This window comes from Sminthopsis crassicaudata, chromosome 4 (genome assembly GCF_048593235.1).
Source record: "Sminthopsis crassicaudata isolate SCR6 chromosome 4, ASM4859323v1, whole genome shotgun sequence".
NCBI classification, from domain to species: Eukaryota; Metazoa; Chordata; class Mammalia; order Dasyuromorphia; family Dasyuridae; genus Sminthopsis; species Sminthopsis crassicaudata.
The window spans coordinates 392,557,620-392,581,045 of record NC_133620.1 but is presented as its reverse complement, the minus strand read 5'-3'; the positions used below and the strand labels follow the sequence as shown (position 1 = coordinate 392,581,045).

General features: G+C 33.5%; 1 protein-coding gene across 1 annotated transcript in view; it reads right to left on the bottom strand.

The window, feature by feature from the left end:
* Positions 1 to 596: 596 nt before the first annotated feature.
* FMN2 (formin 2) overlaps positions 597 to 23,426 on the bottom strand; it is a 460,904-nt gene continuing 438,074 nt past the window's right edge. The window contains exons 18-19 of the mRNA XM_074262500.1: positions 3,025 to 3,106; positions 597 to 865 (exon numbers count right to left, since the gene is read on the bottom strand). Of these exons, the coding sequence (XP_074118601.1) occupies positions 839 to 865; positions 3,025 to 3,106 (109 nt within the window). The 3' untranslated portion in view covers positions 597 to 838. The remainder of the gene's footprint in view (positions 866 to 3,024; positions 3,107 to 23,426) is intronic.

The window sequence follows — 23,426 nt, the reverse complement described above, 5'->3', positions numbered from 1 at the left end:
AATGTATAAAATAATGCTTGCTGCTTGTCATGAGCAAAATAATACAAAGACTATAGTACTACAGATTAAGAAAAGTTATTTTTTGTTGATAAAAACTAAAATGTTGTATTTTTTTTTCACTTAAGGCTATTCCAAAAATAGTGAGTTTGTAAGATTTGGAAATCTTTATCAGACTGTAAAACATCCATCTTCAAAGAATATTTAGGAGACTTTTTTTTAATCTTCCAGAGAACCTGGAAGTCTGTGCCTATTAAGGGAATAATGAATTTTAATAAATATCTCTGAAATTATAGGAATTACCAAATGGAGATGGAATATTTAACCATTGTTTTCAATCATAACATCATGAAATGATAGGAAATGAATCTAATAAATATATCTCTAGCCTGGAAAATTATCTGATTTAAATCTAAAACTTTTAGGCAATGATCAAGAAAAAGTTGACTGTCGATCAAAGATACACTTAGAACTTTATGTGATAAAATGTTGTTTTATAATAAAGAATTCGATAATACCTGTTAAAATTTCAGGAATGCATCTCAAATAAAATTAAACAACTGATTGCCGCAAAAGGAGGACATATTGTATGCATTGAGTTTTTTTTAATGTAAAAAGTAGTTTATTTTCTGGGTCAATAAATTTAATTATTTTACGTTTTATATTTAATTTGTGCACAGTACAGTGGAATTGATCAGTGAAATCAGTCAAGAAAACAGAAACTAGATTTAGGTCAAGATGAAAAAACAATGATCAAAATTATGTAGTTTTCTTCCCCCCCTAAATACATTAAACTTTGTCCATCTAGTGGCAATGCTCTATCTGTTCTGACTTTTGGTGATCAGATTTTCATGCTTATCTTTGCTTTCTGAAAAACAAACAGACAAGATAGGAAACAAAGTTAGACATCAACATTTCCAAGAAATTTAATTGCTTCAATCTTCCAATGTTACTAAGCACAACTTTTCTATTTGGAATAAGTTCCAAGAAATATATTATATGCCTTTCATGGACAAGCTTCTTTTCAGTGTTTTCATTAGATTTGCACAAACTACAGGGTAAGTGCTTTTAATGTTCAACTTTGTATTGTGTAAAAAAAAAAAAAAAAAAAAAAGAAAGAAAGAAAGAAAGAAAGAAATTTACCACCATATGCCTCTGCAGACTCTGCTCCAATTTTATGTACCATACTTTCCCCCCAGTCTCAGAGAAATATGACAACTTAACAAATACGTCAATATTCCTCTTCATTTATAACCTCTTAAACATATATTTCAATTAAGGGAGAAAAATACTGAAAAGAGGCTATGTATGATACATTTCAAGCTGAAATTTGAAACTTGATCCAAATTAAATGAACTACAATTTGTAGAAAAAGGGAACAATACTGTTAGTATGTGAATTATGGTTCCTAATCATATAATTGTTCCTTTTTAATTATATTCCACTTTAGGTTATTGTAATAATTTGTCTTTATAGACAATATTGCAAATTCAGTTGCTAAAGTGCTTTATATTTAAAAATATAAACCAAGGACTCCTTTATGATCTTCGGTATTTTTTGGCACCAGACTATTTCTAAAACTTTATAATTCAAAACTTCAATGGATTTGTGTTCTTATGAATTTGGGTACTCACTCCAATTCAATAGAGACTGGAGTAATGATAAAGACAATGATGAGATAGCAATTTATCCATTTGTATGATTCTTATTCATATGCTGCCATAAATTTCCTATGAAGAATGCATTGAAGAGTTTATATTAGATAAGTATCACTGTAATGCTTGGGTTATCTATTTCTTATTCCTTACTCTTGTTTGTAGGCCATTTCTACTCTTTTTCTGATCATTAATTTCTGGAATAATTTCTTTTAAACCATTTGTTGCAGTCATCTTCTGTAACCTATCTACACTCAATGATGTCTTTCTTTTACCATCTAGGTTGCCTCTAATTTCGATTCTTTAGTGAATATATTGTTGCAATCATATAGCAATCCTAAGATGATATGATTAAATATTTGAAAAGATGATTTTGTTTTAGAAAAGAGCTTATGAATTCTTAAAGCATCAATTTTTTTCCCCCAAATTTAGCCTAATTTGCTGGGTTCCTTGTTCAATTTGATTCCAGTTCATTTTTCCATTTGAAGTTTCAGTACAAGATATATACACTGACACACTAACTAAATGGTTTGTCCATTCAATTGTATATCATAGTCTGGTTAAGTGACATTCTTTATCTGTATGCTTTCTTTTTTTCTGTGCTAAAAATCAGACAAAATTCTCTTGAGTAGTTGTAGATCCCATTTAGGAAGATCTGTAGTTTTCTTGAGTTTGATACAATCAATACAATGTGTTACCTAAACAAAACCATCTGCAGAACTCTTTATGATTAATATCTTGACTATAATTTAAATTTCAATAATTTAGTTATCAGTTTGCATACTCCATAACATATACACTATACAAATTATTCACTTTACTGCTAGTGAAACAAACTTATAAGCTTAATGTTCCCTTCCTTCTGAATAATAATTTGTCACATTATTTAAATAACTAATTAGGCAAGGGAAATCTTAATTTGAGTGGTTAAAATCATCTCATTATCTGATATCTGTTAAACAACCAACTTTGTAACACCATTCCTGGCTCTGAATTTAATTTTCACAGCCCCAGGCAAAGGACAACTTTGGAATTTCCCATTTTTCTCCCTATCCCAATAAAGCTAATTAAATTGTAACATTTATTCTAACTTCAAAGGGAAATCTGGAGAAAGTTTGAGAAATGGGTTCCCTTCTATCAATAGTCTCTTCTTTTTCAGTCTGAAGATTCTGAACACTTTTGCCCCAGTCCAGCTGCAACATTCTGTCTCTGAGCAATTGTATGAGCTAAACAAAAAATTCACAACTGATACCAGCAAAAAGAGGAAAGAATGAAATAATAGACCAATTTAATTGTGTGTATCCTCATGTACATTTTAAGAGCAAATTCTGAAAGCTATAGGTCATAAACAAAGAGTATGTTATATACTTACAATTCCAGAGTCATGTTTTGGCTTTATTTTATACAGGGATTTTTCTTTTTTCTGCCTACACACTTCCTCTGCTTCTTTCACCCTAAAGAGGGAGAGAACACATTTGAAACACAAGCTGAAGAACAATAAACAATTCTTGCTATAGCAAGTGAGAACTTTATAGCCAATAAGAGCTTCAGAAATGGGCTTCTAACCCATACTCCAAAGGACACAATGGAAATTTTTGCAAAATGGTGAGTAATGAAGACAAACTCCAAAATCTCCTTTTGGAGAAAACATGAAAATAGGAGAGTAACTTCTTTTTCTGCAAGCCCAAGATGACAAAAACTAAGTTTAGGCAGATCCTGCCAGGTTAGAAGGGCTTAGGATATAATCCATATTACTTTTTCTCCAATTTTAAAAACTTTGTTTTCTGAAGAACAATCTTGGAAGATTTTTTATCATCTCATCTATGAATTAATGAAGGAGCTTCAAGAAATGTTCGTAATTTAGCTTCATTTGAAGACTTCCTTTTCAAATTCATATTTTTAAGAAAGTCTTTTTTATGGAAATAAGGGAGGGAAAGTATCCCTTAGATTGGGAAATAGAAGAAGCTAAACTGCTGTTGAGTGATTAGTGGTGTGAATTTGACCGAGTCATCCACTCTAGGCTTTAATTTCCTCATCTATCACATATAAGGATTGAAACTAGATAATCTCTAACATTCTGAACCTTGATACTCTAATGATCTATGAGTCTGCGAAGCTACTTTATGTTTAAAAGATAATCTTTCTTTTTAGAATTGTGCGTAGTATGTTCCTGGAAAAATAACAACAGAAAAGGCAGGCACTTACATCTTAACCAAATCCTTTTATGCAGCTCTAGGACAATTTATCCAAGAGAAATGTATAATAAATATACTTCTCAAATCCTGTCTGTGGCAAATCTCTGATGAAGGAATTCATCTTATATACAATTGAATGAAACATTTACTTTTTACAATTCAATCAAACAAATACAATCCAATATCAGTGGCAAGAAGATTAATGATACAGTATACATTAAAGCATGACAAATGAAAGCAATTCCTTTGGACACAAAAAGCCTGCTGGGGTTGATCTTGTTAGTAATTCCAGAAAATGATGACAATTTAGAAGACACTCCATTGTTGTTACTTTTATTACTTTCTACCCAAGCAATAAATTGTCTTTAATCCTCTCTCTAAACATTTGCAGAAAAAAAAAAAAAAAAAAAAAACAACTTTCTTTATAACAAGCTAATGATTGCAGAGACCACATTTTCCCCTGAAATAGCTACCAGTAAATTTAAGTTGAAGTATTTGGATGAGACATGAAGAGAGAACTTTTTGTGCACTTAGTCAAAATCCTGAAAATCCTTCTATTAAATTCACTTTTGACTTTTTAAAAACATTTTCTATTTTCACATTTTGTTGGCATTTAAATATATTTATATATAATTTTAGAGTTTTTAAGATATTCTGATATTCTGAAATTTTATTTTTTATTTTTTATTTCATTCTCTAAATTCATTATGGCTATTTGGGAACAGTTGAATGTAATGATAAAGTTTTGTTTTTTTGTTTGTTTGTTTGTTTTTACCCTAAAACAAAAAATTCCTAAATAGTAAAGACATTTTGAGAGAAGAAAGAAGAAAAAGAAGAAGAAATAGAAGAAGAAGGAAGAAGAAGGAAGAAGAAGGAAGAAGAAGGAAGAAGAAGGAAGAAGAAGGAAGAAGGAGAAGAAGGAGAAGAAGAAAGAAGAAGAAGAAGAAGAAGAAGAAGAAGAAGAAGAAGAAGAAGAAGAAGAAGAAGAAGAAGAAGAAGAAGAAGAAGAAGAAGAAGAAGAAGAAGAAGAAGAAGAAGAAGAAGAAGAAGAAGAAGAAGAAGAAGAAGAAGAAGAAAAGGAGGAGGAGGAAAAGAAAGAGAAAAAGAAGGAAAAGAAGGAGGAAAAGGAGAAGAGGTAGGAAAGGGAGGAAGAGGTGAGGTAGGAAAGGGAGAAAGAGGAGAGGCAGGAAAGGGAAGAGAAGGAGAAGAAGGAAGAGGAAAAGAAAAAGAGCTATAAAAAGGAGAGAGAGAGAGAGAGAGAGAGAGAGAGAGAGAGAGAGAGAGAGAGAGAGAGAGAGAGAGAGAGAGAGAGAGAGAGAGAGAATCAAAGAAATGAGAAAGATAGAGGCTTTTACTAAGTCTTCTCTTTTAATTGGGATAGATTGATTAGAATTGTCAGAATCAAAATTTCAAATACAATCTGGTTTTTCTATATTCTTAAACTGGAGGTGGGGGGATGAGGGATATTTTTGTTTGTTTGTTTGTTTTGATGAAGCAACTGGGGTTAAGTGACTTGCCTAGGGACACATAACAAGTTAAGTATTAAGCTTCTGAAGTTGGATTTGAACTCAGATTCTCCTGACTTCAGAGCCAGCACTCTATCTACTATGTCATCTAGTTGTTCTTATGCTTTTAAGCTCTTAAACTAGGCAATAATCTGATGTGAATTAGCAGAGTCAGGAATCCAATAAAGCCAGGTTTTTTTTTTGTTTTTTGTTTTTTTAATTTGCACGATATAGGAGTCACTTTAGGAACTTGATTCTCAGGTGATATGTCTCATAGAATATGCAAGTTTTCATAAAATTGTGGTGGAAAATCACCTATATTAATTTGGACAAATTGGATGTGGTAGTGGGGAGGAGAGTCAATATGAATAAACAAAAACTATGAGAAATAAATAATTTTTAAAAGATGAATTTTGATATTTTTGGGAAAAAAACACTAATTCAAACTATCTGTTAACTTTACAATTCTAGGTAAAAATTCTAACAGACGTCTTTAGTAAAATATGAATATATTGAATTTGTAGGGAAAAGCATTATTCAGATCAATTAATTGGTATTTATTAAGAAAAAAACAAAAGGAGACTCATAAGATGAAGAAATTTAAATTCTAAACATTGCCAGATAAACAATTAATGTGTGCTAGATCCTTCAAAATAAACTTTTTAATAAGTCTCTATGATTAATATTATTAATTTGATTAGGAGGGGGAACATAAAACAAAGGTTTATAAAATGGATTTAGATACATAAAAATTCCAATGAAAGATTAAAGACAAAAAGGTTTATTGGGAGGAGAAAAAAAACAAAAAAACAAACAGTTTTCAGCTGTGATTTTGAAGGTTCTTGTAGAATATCCAAGTGGAAATGTATTTGGAGATGGGTATCTGGATCTCAAAAGAGAGGTTAAGAATAGAAAGCTACATTTGGGAATCAACTGCTTAGATCATAGAGAAAACTATAGGTATAAATGATATTCCCAAGGGGGTGATTATAAAGAAAGAGGGAAAAATATTAAGAGATTAGAGAATAGATGAGGAACTACTGTACCAGCACATGGTGAGTGCTTAATAAAAGCTTATTAGCTGGCTGACTTTTTGAATAATTGAATAAATGAGATATGGAAAGAGTTGCTTGAGAAGAATTAGATTGTGGTATCATAGAAGTCATGAGTAGAATGGTTTGCATATAATGCTGTATGGAGATCAAGAAAGATGTTGCTGGAAGAAAAATACTTTTGTATTAGGTGATTAAGGAGTCACTGAAAACTTTAGAACATCTTTTGCAGAGTAGCCAAAAGATATATCCAGGGACCCAAGACAAAAATGGTTAAGGATCCAATGGAAATATCACTTGCAAACAAAAACATTTTCAAGAAGTTTAGCATGAGGGGCAGCTAGGCCACAGTGGATAGAGCACCAGCCTTGAATTCAGGAGGACCAGAGTTCAAATCTGGTCTCAGACACTTAACACTTCCTAGCTGTGTGACCCTGGGCAAGTCACTTAACCCCAGCCTCAGGGGGGAAAAAAAAAAAAAAAAAAAAGAAGTTTAGCATGGATAGGGGAAAAAAAAAATAAGTTGAGGCAATAGGGACAAAGAAAAGCCCTCAAGCAAATTATGAAATTATGAAATCTATGATGCTTTTTGAATTCTCTCTCTCTCTCTCTCTTCCCACCCCACCACCCCCAGGCAAATGGGGTTGTGAGTTGCCCAAGGTCACACAGCTAGAAAGTGTTCATTGTCTGAATGAAACCAGATTTGAACTAAGGTCCTACTGACTTCAGGGCTGATGCTCCATCTGATCCACCCTCCATCTGAAGGGTGTTGAGGTCCCTTTAAGAACCCCCTCCCCCATGGCTGACCTTTAATTTACAAATCCTGGTCAGTGGGCTTTCCCCATCCCCCATCAGATCTGAGCCAACATCACCCACAAGCCCCTTTATGTATAAAAGAGCCAAACTGGAGCTCTCTCTTTGCAGGAGCCTTTTCCACCCAATTATGGTATCCTTCTGGCCATGTAAGGGTTCCTTCCCACCCAGCAACCACCTCTGGCCCTGGCAACTTTCTACCTTTAACTTTACTTCCAAATCCCTACAATAAACCTTTTTAATCAATCTAGGTTTTCGGGCCTGTAAATTCCTTTTACAGGGGACTCTGCACCATCATGCAACTATCTTTGCGCCAACCCAAAAGGGATTCCCCCTTTCCTAACTCTCATCACATCCACTGCACCACCTAGCTGCCTTAGTACTATCATTTTTTTTTTATGAATAAAAATAAGTTTTTTTTTTAAACTTTAAAGCTGATTCATATAATTACTCTAATTCCTAGCATTCAAAAGCTCCAATTATTAATTATCTAATGTTTAATTGGATTGGTTTTCTTCCATAAACAATTCTTCAAATTTCTTATCTGTAAGGTAAAATCAGGCCTGGTTCTCTGAATTGAATTTAACAGCAGAGAGAGAGAGCTCCAACATATTGAGGCAACATATAATAAAAAATGAAATTTATATGAAGATTAAAGAATCTGTAAGAATTAAAGATATTAAATCAAATGTAGGTCTATGGAAGGTGAAGATAGCAAAGATTCAGCATGGAATTTTGCTAATAAAAGTAGGTAAAGAGTAAAATAAGGAGCTATAATAATATAAGAGCAGAAAAAGAGATGCCATCCTATTTTGTAAACAAAGAGAATACATTCTAGCATTCTACTTGATTTAAAATTTCAGAACCAAAGGCAGAAATAACACAAGAGGCAAAAAGTGCATATTAAAAAAGTGAATAAGAAACCCAAACAAAAAAACAAAAAAGGCACCTTTTGCCTTCATCAGTGTCTAGATTTAGATTTTCAGCGGGTATATACCAACCATCTCTTAATCTGTGCATCTGTGAGAAAGTCCATTTCTTCCTCAGAGATAGGATTTACATGAAGGAAAGGAATCAGAGGCTAAGTAACCTCTAAATCTATATATTGTCAACCAAATTAATTGTTTTTCTAAATGGTCAATGCAAGATTGGATATCTGCACTTTATGAACTTCTTTTTCTATTCATTTCAACAGTAATCATTAAAGGGAAAAAACCCAACACTATATAGGGTTCTGGAGAAATAGGAGAAATATCTATATCTATATCTGTATATTGATATATCTATATATCTATATCTATATATATGCTTTCCTTGTCCTATTGAAGGGACATAAATGCCACACAGAAAAGTATTTACAAAATAAGCACACATGAAATAAATAGAAATGTATGTGGGATTTGGAGATTTTTTGTGGGTTTTTTTTTTTGATGGTGGTTGTTTTATTTTTTGGTAAAAGAAGAGAGGGAAAAACATTAACCAACCTGATTTAAGTACCAAATGAAATTAGAGATTCCACGAGATCACACTGAGAGAAGCAGTCTTATAGATATGGGGTATAGTCTGCCTCAAACTGGGAGAGCAAATGCTATATACAGAGCACTTAGATATGTGGATTACAGATGTACTAGGATCTGATTAGAGGGGCAGCCACTATAGATATAGATATAGGCTTTGTTGTTAGCAGGCAGAGATGTAGGTCTCAATAACTGGGGGGTGGGGCTGATAGCAGCCAAATATCGTCCCTAGTAGCAATAGATAGAGAAAGAATAGAAATGTGTACTCCAACAATACTAAACAGTAAAGAAGATCCTAGAGGCCATGGCAGAAGAGCAAACATTGGCACATGTGTTGGAAAATGGAAGGTACATTATATACTATGTAAGATAAAACTTATGGTCCGCCAGCTGCTCTGGTTAGTTTCAGTTTCTTCTTCTCTAACTTTAGGATTCCCTCAGGGATAAGTCAGAAATCTCTTCATCATGGAGATTGCTTCAGCTTTGGTATTTCCTCTGTACCTTCTATTTATTTCTCCCCTCTAATTGGAGATTTGGAGGAGAGAGCAAAAAAACAAACAAACAAAAAAAAAAACAACCCTCCCCAACCCTTCCTTTATAGAGGATTTAGAAATTCCAGTCAGTTCTTCCTTTCCCACCAGCTGTTACACTTGCTTTTACCTCTACTAGCATCATTACCCCAAGCTGGATAGTCTCTAACACATCCTCCTCCTTCCCTCCTTTTCAATTTCTTTTTGTATATTGTCTCCCCACATTGGATTACAAGCTGTCTTTTTTCTTTTTCCTAGCCTCAGAGTTTAGCACAGTGCCTATTAATTCAGGGCAATACTCAGCACAACTTCAACTTCAACTATGTCATCAAAGACCAAGATGCAAAAAAAAAAAAAAAAAAAAAAAGCATGGAATTGTTTACATTTTGCCCCAAATCAGCAGGAAATACCTTACAGAGTTCTTTATAAATATATGTAAAAAGACCACTATGAAAATAACAACAACTTATTTCCCCACATTTGTTTCAGATAATAAAAAGGTTGAGAAATTCCATAAAGAACTTGGTAAATTATTACAACAAATAGTTTGATACTTGGTGTCTTCAGTGGAAAAATGGGTACGGACAGAGATGGCTAGGAATGTATTAGATAATGTGGATGCAATTAAAAGGAATGAGTAAGACAAAAGAATTATTACATCACACCATACTTCAGGAAAGGGTGAGAAGGCACTAGATATAGTAGGCATTAAATAACATTGCAAAAATTCAATTGATTTTATTTTAATAGATAAAATATGATTCATTACTGATGTAAGAGTCATACACCAAATTAATTATCTACATATGATCACAGCAGTAATCTCTTTGAAGAAGGATTAACCTTTAAGACATAATTTAAAATGACATGCAAAGGTTAACACCTCAATTTATATTCATATACATAGGTTGGTTTCCCAGAGAGTAAGTACCACCTTGAGCTTCAAAGGTTACCTGTGGGTACTCACTTCAAAAAATCACATTTGTTCTCTTCCCTTAACAATCAAAGAGTAGACACAACATATAGAGCAAATACATTTGCTAAGACGATACAGTAAGGAAATGAATTAAAACATATCCCTTTCACAATACTGTGAGGAGAGTGGATATGAATTGAAGAATCCATGTGTAGCAAGGCATCCAATTGACGTTATTGACTCTGGATATAATTCTGGGCCTTGAAAATTTTTTCTCTGTTTTTCTTTGTTCTTAGGTTTTCAAGAGGTTGGTATTATAGGGTAATATCTTTACTTGCACATAATTTGAGAGAAGCAGAGTTGTGTAAAGTCTTTAGCCTCTCAGCAGGATGATTTCAGAGAGGCCTGGAGAAACTTACATTCACTGATGCTAGGTGAAATAAGTAGAGCCAAAAGAACACAGCAACAGCAAGATTATACAATGATCAATTCTGAAGGACATGACTCTTTTCAACAATAAGGCGATTCAAGCCAATTCCAATGGTCTTGTGATAGAGATATCCATCTACACTCAGAGAGAGGAGTATGGCAACTGAGTGTGGACCACAACATAGCATTTTCACTCTTTTTGTTGTTTGCTTGCTTTTTGTTTTCTTTTTCACTTTTCCCCCTTTTTGATCTGATTTTTCTTGTGCAGCATGATAAATGTGGAAATATAGAAGAATTGTATATAATGAATATATGTTGGATTACTTGCTGTCTAGGGAAAGGAATGAGAGGAAGAAAGGGAAAAATTTGGAACCCAAGGTTTTGCAAGGGTGAATGTTGAAAATCTGATGATATCTTTTTTTGTGTGTGTATGTGTGTTTTGTTATGGAAATGTTTACTTTATTTCATTAATATATGTTAATGTAAATTTTTTTTCTATCAATTTTAAAAATTAATTTTTATAATTATAACTTTTTTTTGAAAGATTTTCTTTTCCAATTCTTTTTATAAATGAGGAAACTGAGGCAGAGTTAAGTCACTTGCCCAGGGTCACACAACTAGTAAGTTTCTGAGGTTACATTTGAACTCAAGAAGTACAGTCTGCATGCCTTTAGGCCTGCAGCTCTATCCACTGTATCACCTAGCTGCCATAAATAGATAGTATATACATACATATATCAGATTAGCCCTCCCAAAGCATGAATAACAATAGACAACAAGCTTCTTTAAGATAATCAATGCCTTAAAGAAACTTGTAATGCATTGTTATTCAATTGTGATATTCATTATCACAATAACTGACCAATATATGCTTAAATTAATCCAATTAAATAGGTATACTGTGTGAAGTGTAGGGAGAATCTATATGGTCAAATGATATTTGTCATTTTAAAATAACTACAGTTCATATATTAAACACAACAACCATTATTTGATATTTCTCTTCAAAATTGAAATTAACAAAAGGATTCCACATATTTAAATTATGTTTGGTTTTTTTTTTTGTTTGTTTTGTTTTGTTTTTTGAGGCTGGGTTTAAGTGACTTGCCCAGGGTCACACAGCTAGGAAGTGTTAAGTGTCTGAGACCAGATTTGAACTCTGGTCCTCCCGAATTCAAGGCTGGTGATCTATCCACTGTGCCACCTAGCTGCCCCCTAAATTATGTGGTTTTTAAAAAAAAAATGCTTTCAGGCCATGATTTCCATTATCTCTTAGAGCTTCACTACTACAGGTACCATTGTCACCCCCATTTTACAGATGAAAAACAGAGGCTCAGAAATACAAAACAATTTATTCGTAACCACTGAACTTGGAAAGGACAGATGATGGATTTCAACGTGGTCTTCCCAAAACCAAATCTTGTATTCTGGAAGCCCTATGTTATGCTGCCCTCTCAAATGGTTTTTATAGGTATTAGGAATTATTGAGGTTAAATCTGGAAAGAAAATTGCTGATTTCAAAGGGAGTTTATGGGAGATATATAGCAATGATACCAAATAATATTCTACTATCTCTAACACTTTGAGAGTGATAACAGGCCAAATAATCAAGGCCTCACTTAATTGGTGTCATCAGGTGTTCCACATTTGTGAATATAATGCAAGTTTGTCCTTTGAATTTTAATATTTTATTTTGTCTATTTTGATGTATATCTTTCTCAAACATTACATCGTATACTTTCCTGACTTCTTGAAAAGAAGTACTGAACATCATTTAATCAGTCCTTGATGACTTATCTTTATGAATTTCCCCTAAATATATTATATTGGGGTGGAGCCAAGATGGCGGAGAAGATACACGCGAATTTGTAAGCTCCCTTCTTCCCTCAATACCAACTAGTTAAATCAGCCTCAAAAATAATGCTGGACTGATAAAAACCACAAGGATTAGAAGCATAACTTATCAGCTGAAGAGAATCAGGAATTTCAACAGAAAAGGTCAGTTCCGAGGGGAGGGAAAAAAAAAGATCAGTACCATCAGGGTTAGGTGCTAGCACACTGCCAAACGAGCTGGGGAGAACTCTGGGATCAGAGAAGCCACTGAGATACAGGAATTTGGCACAGGCTGTTAGCTCTACTCTGCTTATAAAACAGCAGATCAGAAGAAAAATCAAGCTACTTTAAAATATAAAGCCAAATCCTAGATCCACCCCAATCCAGAAGTGACCTAATACCAATCTCGGCACGGTTGTGCAGCTGCCTTCTGCTGTCCAGGGCTTCTCCTTGGGGCAATTAAGAACCTGAACAGTGGGGGGACACAGCCTGGGGCAGCCTCTAATCCACATAGTGAGGGGCTTAGCCTGAGGCAGTGGAATTCTAGCAGGAGCAGAACTCCCAGAGAAGCAGAACCTTCACAGCAGGGACTGTGGTTTCCGGGTAGACACTTCTGGTTTGAGCACAGGGGCTTTTCGCCTCAGCTGCTAATATCCATGGCCCCATGGGAGGCTTTGGCTGGGGTTTGCGACGCTTTTACTGTTCAGCTTTAAACCTCAGGGCAGTCGCTAGGCCACACAGTGGGGTTCTTCACTGGGCACTCCTTGCAGCACAGCGGTGCTAATCACCTCTGAGGCATTTCTGGGGAGGGGGGGAGGGGAACTCTCTCCCAGAGCACTCTCTTAGCCCATACACAGGACTGCTGCATCCATCCATCCAGTCTTGGGGGAAGCTGATAAATTTCTTACCCCAAGGGCAGACCCCCCCACAGAGTGTTAACAACTAGTAAGAAGTTGAAGAGAACAATTGACACCTTCTATACAGAGAAAGAGCAGGTATCCAACCCCGAGGAGGCTAACAGCAGAGAGTCTCTAGATAACACCCTAAAGGGGAATGATACCTGCTCCCCATCACATAACTCTCTCCTAGAAGAGACTATTAAAAAATTAAGAGAGTTTGAAGAAAAATGGGGAAAGGAAAGAGAAGCTATGATAGAGAATAACAACGTCCTGAAATTTGAGTTGGAAAAAATAAAGAATTCACAGGAGGAAACAAAATTTGTGAATTAGAAAAGGTTAAAAAATCACAGGAAAGTAGGATTTCTGAATTAGAAAAGATAAAATATTCCCAAGAAAGTAGGATTTGTGATTTGGAAAAAGAAAATAACTCACTAAAAAAAAAAAATTAGTGAAATGGAAAAAATTCAACAGAGCAAAATAATTCATTTAAAAACTTGATTGGACATATACAAAAAGAACTAAAAAATGTGAATGAAGAAAATAACTCATTCAAAATCAGGATTGAACAAATAGAAATGAATGATTCATTGAGAAACCAAGAATCAGTCAAACGAAACAAACAAAAAAAAAAAAATGAAAAGCTGGAAGATAATGTCAACTATTTATTGGGAAAATCTATAGACCTGGAAAATAGATCTAGGAGAGATAATCTAAGGATCATTGGACTTTCCAAAAATTATGATGAAAAAAAGAGCCTAGATTCTATTTTACAGGAAATCATCAAAGAGAACTGTCCAGAGATAATAGAAACAGAAGGGAAAATAGGCATTGAAAGAATCCATCGAATACCTTCTGAAAAAGACCCTAAAAAAAGAACTCCATGGAACATTGTGGCTAAGCTGCAGAACTACCAAACTAAGGAAAAAATATTGCAAGCAGCTAGGAAAAAACAATTCAAATATCAAAGTGCCACAGTAAGGGTCATGCAAGATCTGGCTGCCTCTACAGTAAAGGTTCGAAGGGCCTGGAACCTGATATTCCGAAAGGCAAAAGAACAAGGATTGCAACCAAGAATAAACTACCCAGGTAAGTTTAACATTTTCTTCCATGAAAGAAGATGGTCATTTAATGAAACAGAGGAATTCCATTTGTTTCTAAGAAAAAAACCAGACTTAAACAAAAAATTTGATCTACATCCACAAGACTTAAGAGAAGCAGAAAAAGGTAAAAAGAACCCTTGAGAACTGTATCTCTGTTGTGGATATACAGAAAGTCCACATGGATAATTTGATTTTACTGATATAAAAAAAGGGGGGAGTAGTCAAGGGAAGGGGATAGTATCAGAAAAAGGGGAAGGAGTGATGAAAAGAGGGAAACTACATCCTAGGAAGAGGCATAGAAAATCTACCACATCTGAGGGAATTTAGAGAAGGGGAGAAACATTGTGTGAATCTTACTCTCATCAGAGTAGGCTCAAAGAGTAAATAATTGACATATTTGTTTTTCAGATAATTCTCTCTCACCTCATTATAAGGGGGGAGAGGAAAAGGGAAAAGGAAAAGGGGAATAAGGGAAGGATACAAGAAAGGGGAAGGGACTTAAAAGGAGGGGGGAGAGATACTAAAAAGGGAGGACTCCGCGTCACAAGTGGGGTCCATAAATTAAATACTGGGGAAGGGGTTCAAGGGGAACAAGGGAAAAATAAGCATAATCAGGGGATAATACGATGGCAGGAAATACAGAATTAGTCATTTTAACTGTAAATGTTAATGTGATGAACTCTCCCATTAAAAGGAGGCGGATAGCAGACTGGATCAAAAGTCAGAACCCTACAATATGCTATTTACAGGAAACTTAAAGCAGGGAGATACATACAGAGTAAAGGTAAAAGGTTGGAGCAGAATCTATTATGCTTCAAGTGAAGCCAAAAAAGCAAGGGTAGCCATCCTTATCTCAGATCAAGCAAAAGCAGAAATTGATCTAATTAAAAGAGATAAGGAAGGAAACTATATCCTGCTAAAAGGTAGCAAGTCAATGAAGCCATATCAATACTAAACATATATGCACCAAGTGGGATAGCACCTAACTTCCTAAAGGAAAAGTTAAGAGAGTTGCAAGAAGAAATAGACAGCAAAACTATAATAGTGGGAGATCTCAAACTTGCACTCTCAGAATTAGATCAATCAAACAACAAAACAAATAAGAAAGAAATTAAAGAGGTTAATAGAATATTAGAAAAACTAGGTATGATAGATCTTTGGAGAAAACTGAATGGTGATAGAAAGTAGTATACTTTCTTCTCAGCAGTTCATGGAATCTATACAAAAATTGACCATATATTAGGACATAAAGATCTCAAAATTAAATGCAGGAAGGCAGAAATAATAAATGCCTTCTTCTCAGATCACATTGCAATAAAAACTACATTCAATAAGAAATTAGGGGTAAATAGACAAAAGTAATTGGAAACTAAATAATCTCATCTTAAAAATGACTGGGTGAAACAGCAAATTATAGAAACAATTAATAATTTCACCCAAGATAAGGACAATGATAAGACATCATGCCAAAATTTGTGGAATGCAGCTAAAGCACTAATAAGGGGAAATTTTATATCTTTAAAGGCTTACTTGAATAAAATAGAGAAAGAGAAGATCAACGAATTGGCTTTACAACTTAAAAGGCTAGAAAAAGACCAAATTTAAAACTCTCAACCAAAAACTAAACTTGAAATTCTAAAATTAAAAGGAGAAATCAATAATATTGAAAGTAAAAAAAACTATCGAATTAATAAATAAAGCTAAGAGTTGGTTTTATGAAAAAGCCAATAAAATAGATAAACCTTTGTTAAATCTGATAAGAAAAAGGAAAGAGGAAAATCAAATTGTTAATCTTAAAAATGAAAAGGGGGATCTTTCCACTAATGAAGAGGAAATTAGAGAAATAATGAGTTACTTTGCCCAACTTTATGCCAATAAATTTGATAACTTAAGTGAAATGGATGACTACCTCCAAAAATATAGTCTTCCTAGATTAACAGAGGAGGAGGTAAACTGCTTAAATAGTCCCATTTCAGAAAAAGAAATAGAACAAGCTATTAATCGACTCCCCAGGAAAAAATCCCCAGGACCATGGATTTACATGTGAATTCTACCAAACATTTAAAGAACAATTAGCCCCAATGTTATATAAACTATTTGAAAAAATAGGGGATGAAGGAGTCCTACCAAACTCCTTTTATGACACAGACATGGTACTGATACCTAAACCAGGTAGGTTGAAAATGGAGAAAGAAAACTATAGGCCAATCTCCTTAATGAATATTGATGCTAAAATCTTAAATAAGATATTAGCGAAAAGACTTCAGAATATCATCCCCAGGATAATACACTATGATCAAGTAGGATTAATACCAGGAACGCAGGGCTGGTTTAATATTAGGAAAACTATTAGTATAATTGACCATATTAATAATCAAATTAATAAAAACCATATGATCATCTCAATAGATGCAGAAAAAGCATTTGATAAAATACAACATCCATTCCTACTAAAAACACTTGAGAGTATGAGAATAAATGGACTATTCCTTAAAATAGTCAGGAGCATATATTTAAGACCGTCAGTAAGCATAATATGCAATGGAGATAAAGTAGAACCTTTCCCAGTAAGATCAGGAGTGAAACAAGGTTGCCCACTATCACCATTACTATTCAATATTGAATTAGAAATTATAGCTTTGGGAATAAGAGTTGAGAAAGAGATTGAAGGAATAAGAGTAAGTAATGAAGAAATCAAACTATCACTCTTTGCAGATGATATGATGGTATACTTAGAGAACCCCAGAGATTCTAATAAAATGTTATTAGAAATAATTCACAATTTTAGCAAAGTTGCTGGATACAAAATAAATCCATATAAATCTTCAGCATTTTTATACATCACCAACAAATGCAACAGCAAGAGATACAAAGAGAAATTCCATTCAAAACAACTGTCGAGAGTATAAAATATTTGGGAATCTATCTACCAAAGAAAAGTCAGGAATTATATGAGCAAAATTACAAAACACTTGCCACAAAAATAAAGTCAGATTTAAATAATTGGAAAGACATTAAGTGTTCTTGGATAGGTTGAGCGAATATAATAAAGATGACAATACTCCCCAAAGTAATTTATTTATTTAGTGCTATATCAATCAGACTCCCAAGAAACTATTTTAATGACCTAGGAAAAAATAACAATAAAATTCATATGGAAGAATAAATGGTCGAGAATTTCAAGGGAATTAATGAAAAAAAAAAGTCAGATGAAGGTGGTCTAGCTGTACCTGATCTAAAGCTATATTATAAATCAGCAGTTACCAAAACCATTTGGTATTGGCTAAGAAATAGACTAGTTGATCAATGGAACAGATTAGGTACACAGGACAAAATAGGGTACAACTATAGCAATCTAGTGTTTGACAAACCCAAAGATTCCAACATTTGGGATAAGAATTCATTATTTGAAAAAAAAATGTTGGGAAAACTGGAAATTAGTATGGCAGAAATTAGGTATGGACCCACACTTAACACCATATACCAAGATAAGATCAAAATGGGTCCATGATTTAGGCATAAAGAATGAGATCATAAATAGATTAGAGGAACAGAGAATAGTCTACCTCTCAGACCTGTGGAGGAGGGAGGAATTTATGACCAAAGAAGAACGAGATCATTATTGATCACAAAATAGAAGATTTTGATTACATCAAACTAAAAAGTTTCTGTACAAACAATACAAATGCAAACAAGATTAGAAGTGAAGTAACAAATTGGGAAAATATTTTTACAATTAAAGGTTCTGATAAAGGCCTCATTTCCAAAATATATAGAGAACTGACCCTAATTTATAAGAAATCAAACCATTCTCCAATTGATAAATGATCAAAGGATATGAACAATTTTCAGATGATGAAATTGAATCTATATCCACTCATATGAAAGTGTTCCAAATCACTACTGATCAGAGAAATGCAAATTAAGACAACTCTCAAATACCACTACACACCTGTCAGATTGACTAAGATGACAGGAACAAATAATGATGAATGTTGGAAGGGATGTGGGAAAACTGGGACACTGATGCATTGTTGGTGGAGTTGTGAAAGAATCCAGCCATTCTGGAGAGCAATTTGGAACTATGCCTAAAAAATTATCAAACTGTGCATGCCCTTTGATCCAGCAGTGCTACTACTGGGCTTATATCCCAAAGAAATACTAAAGAAGGGAAAGGGACCTGTATGTGCCAAAATGTTTGTGGCACCTCTTTTTGTAGTGGGTAGAAACTGGAAAATGAATGGATGTCCATCAATTGGAGAATGGTTGGGTAAATTATGATATGTGAATGTTATGGAATATTATTGCTCTGTAAGAAATTACCAGCAGGATGAATACAAAGAGGTTTGTTGAGATTTACATGAACTGATACTGAGTGATACGAGCAGAAGCAGAAGATTACTATATACTTCAACAACAATACTGTATGGAGATATATTCTGATGGAGGTGGATATCTTCAACATAAAGAAGATCCAACTCACTTCCAGTTGATCAATGATGGGCAGAAACAACTACACCCAGAGAAGGAACACTGGGAATGGAATGTCAACTGTTAGCACTACTGTCTTTCTACCCAGGTTACTTATACCTTCAGAATCCAATTCTTAACGTGCAACAAGAAAATAGGATTTACACACATATATTGTATCTAGGTTATACTGTAACACATTTAATATGTATGGGATTGCCTGTCATCTAGGGGAGGGAGTAGAGGGAGGGAGGGGAAAATTTGGAAAAATGAATACAAGGGATTATCTTATAAAAAAATACTCATACATATGTACTGTCAAAAACATTTTTATAATTATAAAATTAATAAAAAAATAAAGGAAATGAAAAGGGATGCATAATTTAGAGTCCCCCCCAAAATATATATATATATATTATATATATACACATATATGTATACATACATATATATATATGTATACATATATATATATGTATACATACATATATATATATGTATACATATATATGTATATATGTGTGTATAAATATAAATATAAATATAAATATAAATATATATATATTGTGCTTTGATTCTTTTAGGAGATAGTGAAACATTAGTCTGCTTATCCAGTACTAATACTGAACCTACTGCTTCGATAATCTATACCTGCTCTTACATTATTACACTTAGTTGCAACATTAATTGCAGGCTATATATTAGTTTTCGCTTCCTTTGACTACTAGTCACTTTTTCTAATACTGTTCTTTTATTCTATTTCTTCCTCTATCTGTCCTCTTTTCTCGATCCCATTCCTATAGATGTTGGAAATCCATGACAATCTGGGAACTTTATATAAATGATTTGAGATATATGAGTTAAGGCAATAATAACATGCAGAGTAGGTCTTTTAAAAATCTTTGCTAAATTGAAGAAAGATCTCTCTCTCCAGAATAAGGGATACTTTCATTTACTTCTAGAAGTCTAATAATATCAGGAAAATTACTGTAAGTCTAGATGTCACAATACAGATTTCCAACATACACAGTAGTGGCAACTATAATGATAGAAAGATATACAGATATGAATTAAAATTTTTCAGATCCAAGTTTACCAAGAAAATGACACCACTGTTGGTCATGGCAGACTTTATGATACACAGAAAACTTTTTGACCAGCTAGTAATATTGAGATTCTCTTTGGTAGGGAGCAAAGCATATAGCTGATCAATCACTAAACTGATCTGACATTCTATAATCCAGAGGAATTTCATGAGGAAAGAACCACAAAGTCTTTCCTTGTTAGGATTTAACCAAAAATCTGATTTAAAAAAAGATTATACACAAATATCCTGTCCTCTGGCCTTAAACATAAGTCAAAAGATATAAAATAGTTTCTTTTTTTTTTTTTTTTTTTTCCACTGAGGCTGGGGTTAAGTGACTTGCCCAGGGTCACACAGCTAGGAAGTGTTAAGTGTCTGAGACCAGATTTGAACTCAGGTCCTCCTGAATTCAAGGCTGGTGCTCTATCTACTGCACCACCTAGCTGCCCCCTAAAATATTTTCAATATGCTTCAGGGGGGTACTTTTCTTCCCCATGAAAATGTTCTCAAGTACAAATAACTTTACTAATTTGGGGGATTTGTGATATAAGAAAGTAAGTTTATCAAGCAGAGGACATTTCCATTTGAGATGCTTAATGTTTTATAAAGAATAATTGAATGGAATAAAAATCAGCATCACCGTAGTGTTGGCTTAAGCTAGCATAATTTGAGTGTTACATATTTTATCTCTGGTATCTTACAGAGCAAAACAAAGATTCTCAAATTCCATTCTTACTAACATTTGCAGTAAGGGTTAATCTAAACAAAGAGAACACTTTCTTGTTTCTGTCCTAATAAAGTTGTGTGGTTTTTTTCTCCACTTTTCCTCCCTACCCTCAAACTCATTTATTGTCAGGCAAATATACACAAAATGTTCAGCATGATTAACTTTAAGGACAGTTTGCAAGATGAATAAGGGAGATACACTTTGGCACAGATACAGGAAAAAGAAACCAGACATCCCTTCAGCCTGCAGGGAGAATAATTTTTATCTACCTTCTATTCCAAATGCCAAGCTGGCCACAGCCTTATCAAAATAGCAGATATGCTCCCTCATCATTCAATCTGATTAGAAAGACCACTTTTTAACCACTAAACATTTAATAATTTTGTCTAAATACATATCCATAGTAAACAAATGCATTTCCTAGTGGCTCCATCTGTGTTTGGTAGAAAGAGATTAACACATCTTTGAAGTCTACCAGCCTAAAACCAATTTAAACCATGCAGAGTTAAACTGGACACATGCATTAAGTACTGGCATAGTAACAATGATTCTAACAGTCCTTTCTAGAATAAGCTAAGAGTAGACTCAATTATCATTACCAGCTGACAAGGCACTTTTGTGAAAGCTTATACCATCCTGTCTGTGTATGAATTTGAAATACTGAAACTGAAGGGGAGATGGAGCACAAAGGGAGTGAGGTCTGGGCAGCATGCTTGAGCTAGGTTTTTCACCAAAGAGAAGGTATTTGAGACTTGCAGAATGAAAAAAGACTGAAAATTGACTCTTAGCTTAGTCTGAAAAACAATGATAATAGAACCAAAGTTTTTTTGTTTTGTTTTGTTTTGTTTTTGTTATGTTGTTGTTTTCCATTTTCTTAAATATAGGGAATTAGGGAATCAGAAGCTTTTTTCTTTTTTCTTTTTTTAAAATTTAACAAATGGGGATTCCTTTTTTATATATTTTATATTTCACATTATATATATATATATATATATATATATATATATTATATTGCTGAGTTCTCATCAGCCTCTCAAATTCTGTGATTTTATGCATTTAAAAATGATGTCAGATATTTTAATTTTTTGGTTATAAATTTAACTCATTGATATGTGTGAAATTTTAATTTTTAATTTTGCTATCCTCAATAAAAAGAAAACTTTTTTGGAAAGAAGGGAAAGCAATATAATTTTTTACTAAATTTCTGCTAAATTTTTTGAGGTGAATAGGTTTCCAAGTTTCATCAGGAAATGTCAGGCCAATTGATCAAGAATCACATGTTATCATCTCCTTGAATGATTATAGAGAGAAATTTAAATTTAATAAAATACGCTCTAGATGTCATAGTGGATAAAGCACCAGGCCAAGAATCAGGAAGACTCATCTTTCTGAATTCAAAGTCAGCCTCAGACATTTACTAGTTATATGATTCTAGGCAAGTCACTTCATTCTATTTGCCTCATTTCTTGATCTGTGAAAATGATCTGGCAAAGGAAATAGCAAACAATTCCACTATCTTTGCCAAGAAAACCCCAAATGTATTCATGAAGAGTCAGAAATGACTGAAGAGTGAAGATTAAGATAAATTTAAAGATCAAGAATCACAGACGAAACTCTCTAGCTTCCATAGATGTCCTATGAACTGTGATATGAGGAATAAGTTATGAATCATTAAGGATGGAAAAGGTGTTTATGTGGATAGAAAAGACACTACAGAATAGCTGGTCCCTTCAAAAAAAATGGTTCCCACACTACATCATTGTGGCTAAATTTTATAAAATGCTTCCTTGGTCAAGACAACAAATCTTAATTCAAAGACAAAAAGATAAATTAAATAAAATTATTGTTATTTTGTGTATTTGAATATGTTTTATTATTCCTCACCTGGCTGTTCTCCTAAATGGTCTCCAGAAATTTATTTTCCCATAAGATCACATCAATTCAGAAACTTTCACCTTCTTAGTACTATTTGTCCCTAGGGTTCCTCTCTTCTTCTGAATGGAAATTTCATAAAGCATTCTTTTGGACATGCTATATCATTCCTGTTAGACTATAAACAGCATAAGAACAGAACATTTGACATTTTTTTTCCATTTTCAAAATAAAAGTTTCATCCAAAATCCTACTTGAAACAATTCATGCTTTAGCAAACTTGCAGGATGTAAAATAAACCCACACAAATCATCAGCATTTCTATATATTACTGACAAAGTTCATCAGCAAGAAACAGAGAAATTGCATTTAAAATTCCTGTAGACAAAGTAAAATATTTGGGGGTCTACCTGCCAAGACAAATCTAAGAATTATATGAACACAGTTACAAAACACTTCACACACAAATAAAGTCAGATCTAAACAATTGGAAAAATACCAATTGCTCATGGGTAGGCCAAGCTAAAATAATAAAAATGACAATTCTTCCTAAATTGTTCAGTGCCATACCAATCAATCTGCCAAAACATTATTTTGCAGAACTAGAAAAAATAATAACAAAATTCATCTGGAAAAGCAAAAGGTCAAGAATATCAAGGGAAATAATGAAAAAAAATACAAACCTAAAACTATACTATAAAGCAGCAGTAATCAAAACTATTTGGTAGTGGCTAAGAAATAGAGTGTTGGATCAGTGGAATAGATTAGATACACCTCATTCCTTTCAGATTAACTAAGACCACAGGAAAAGATAACAATTAAAGTTGGAGGG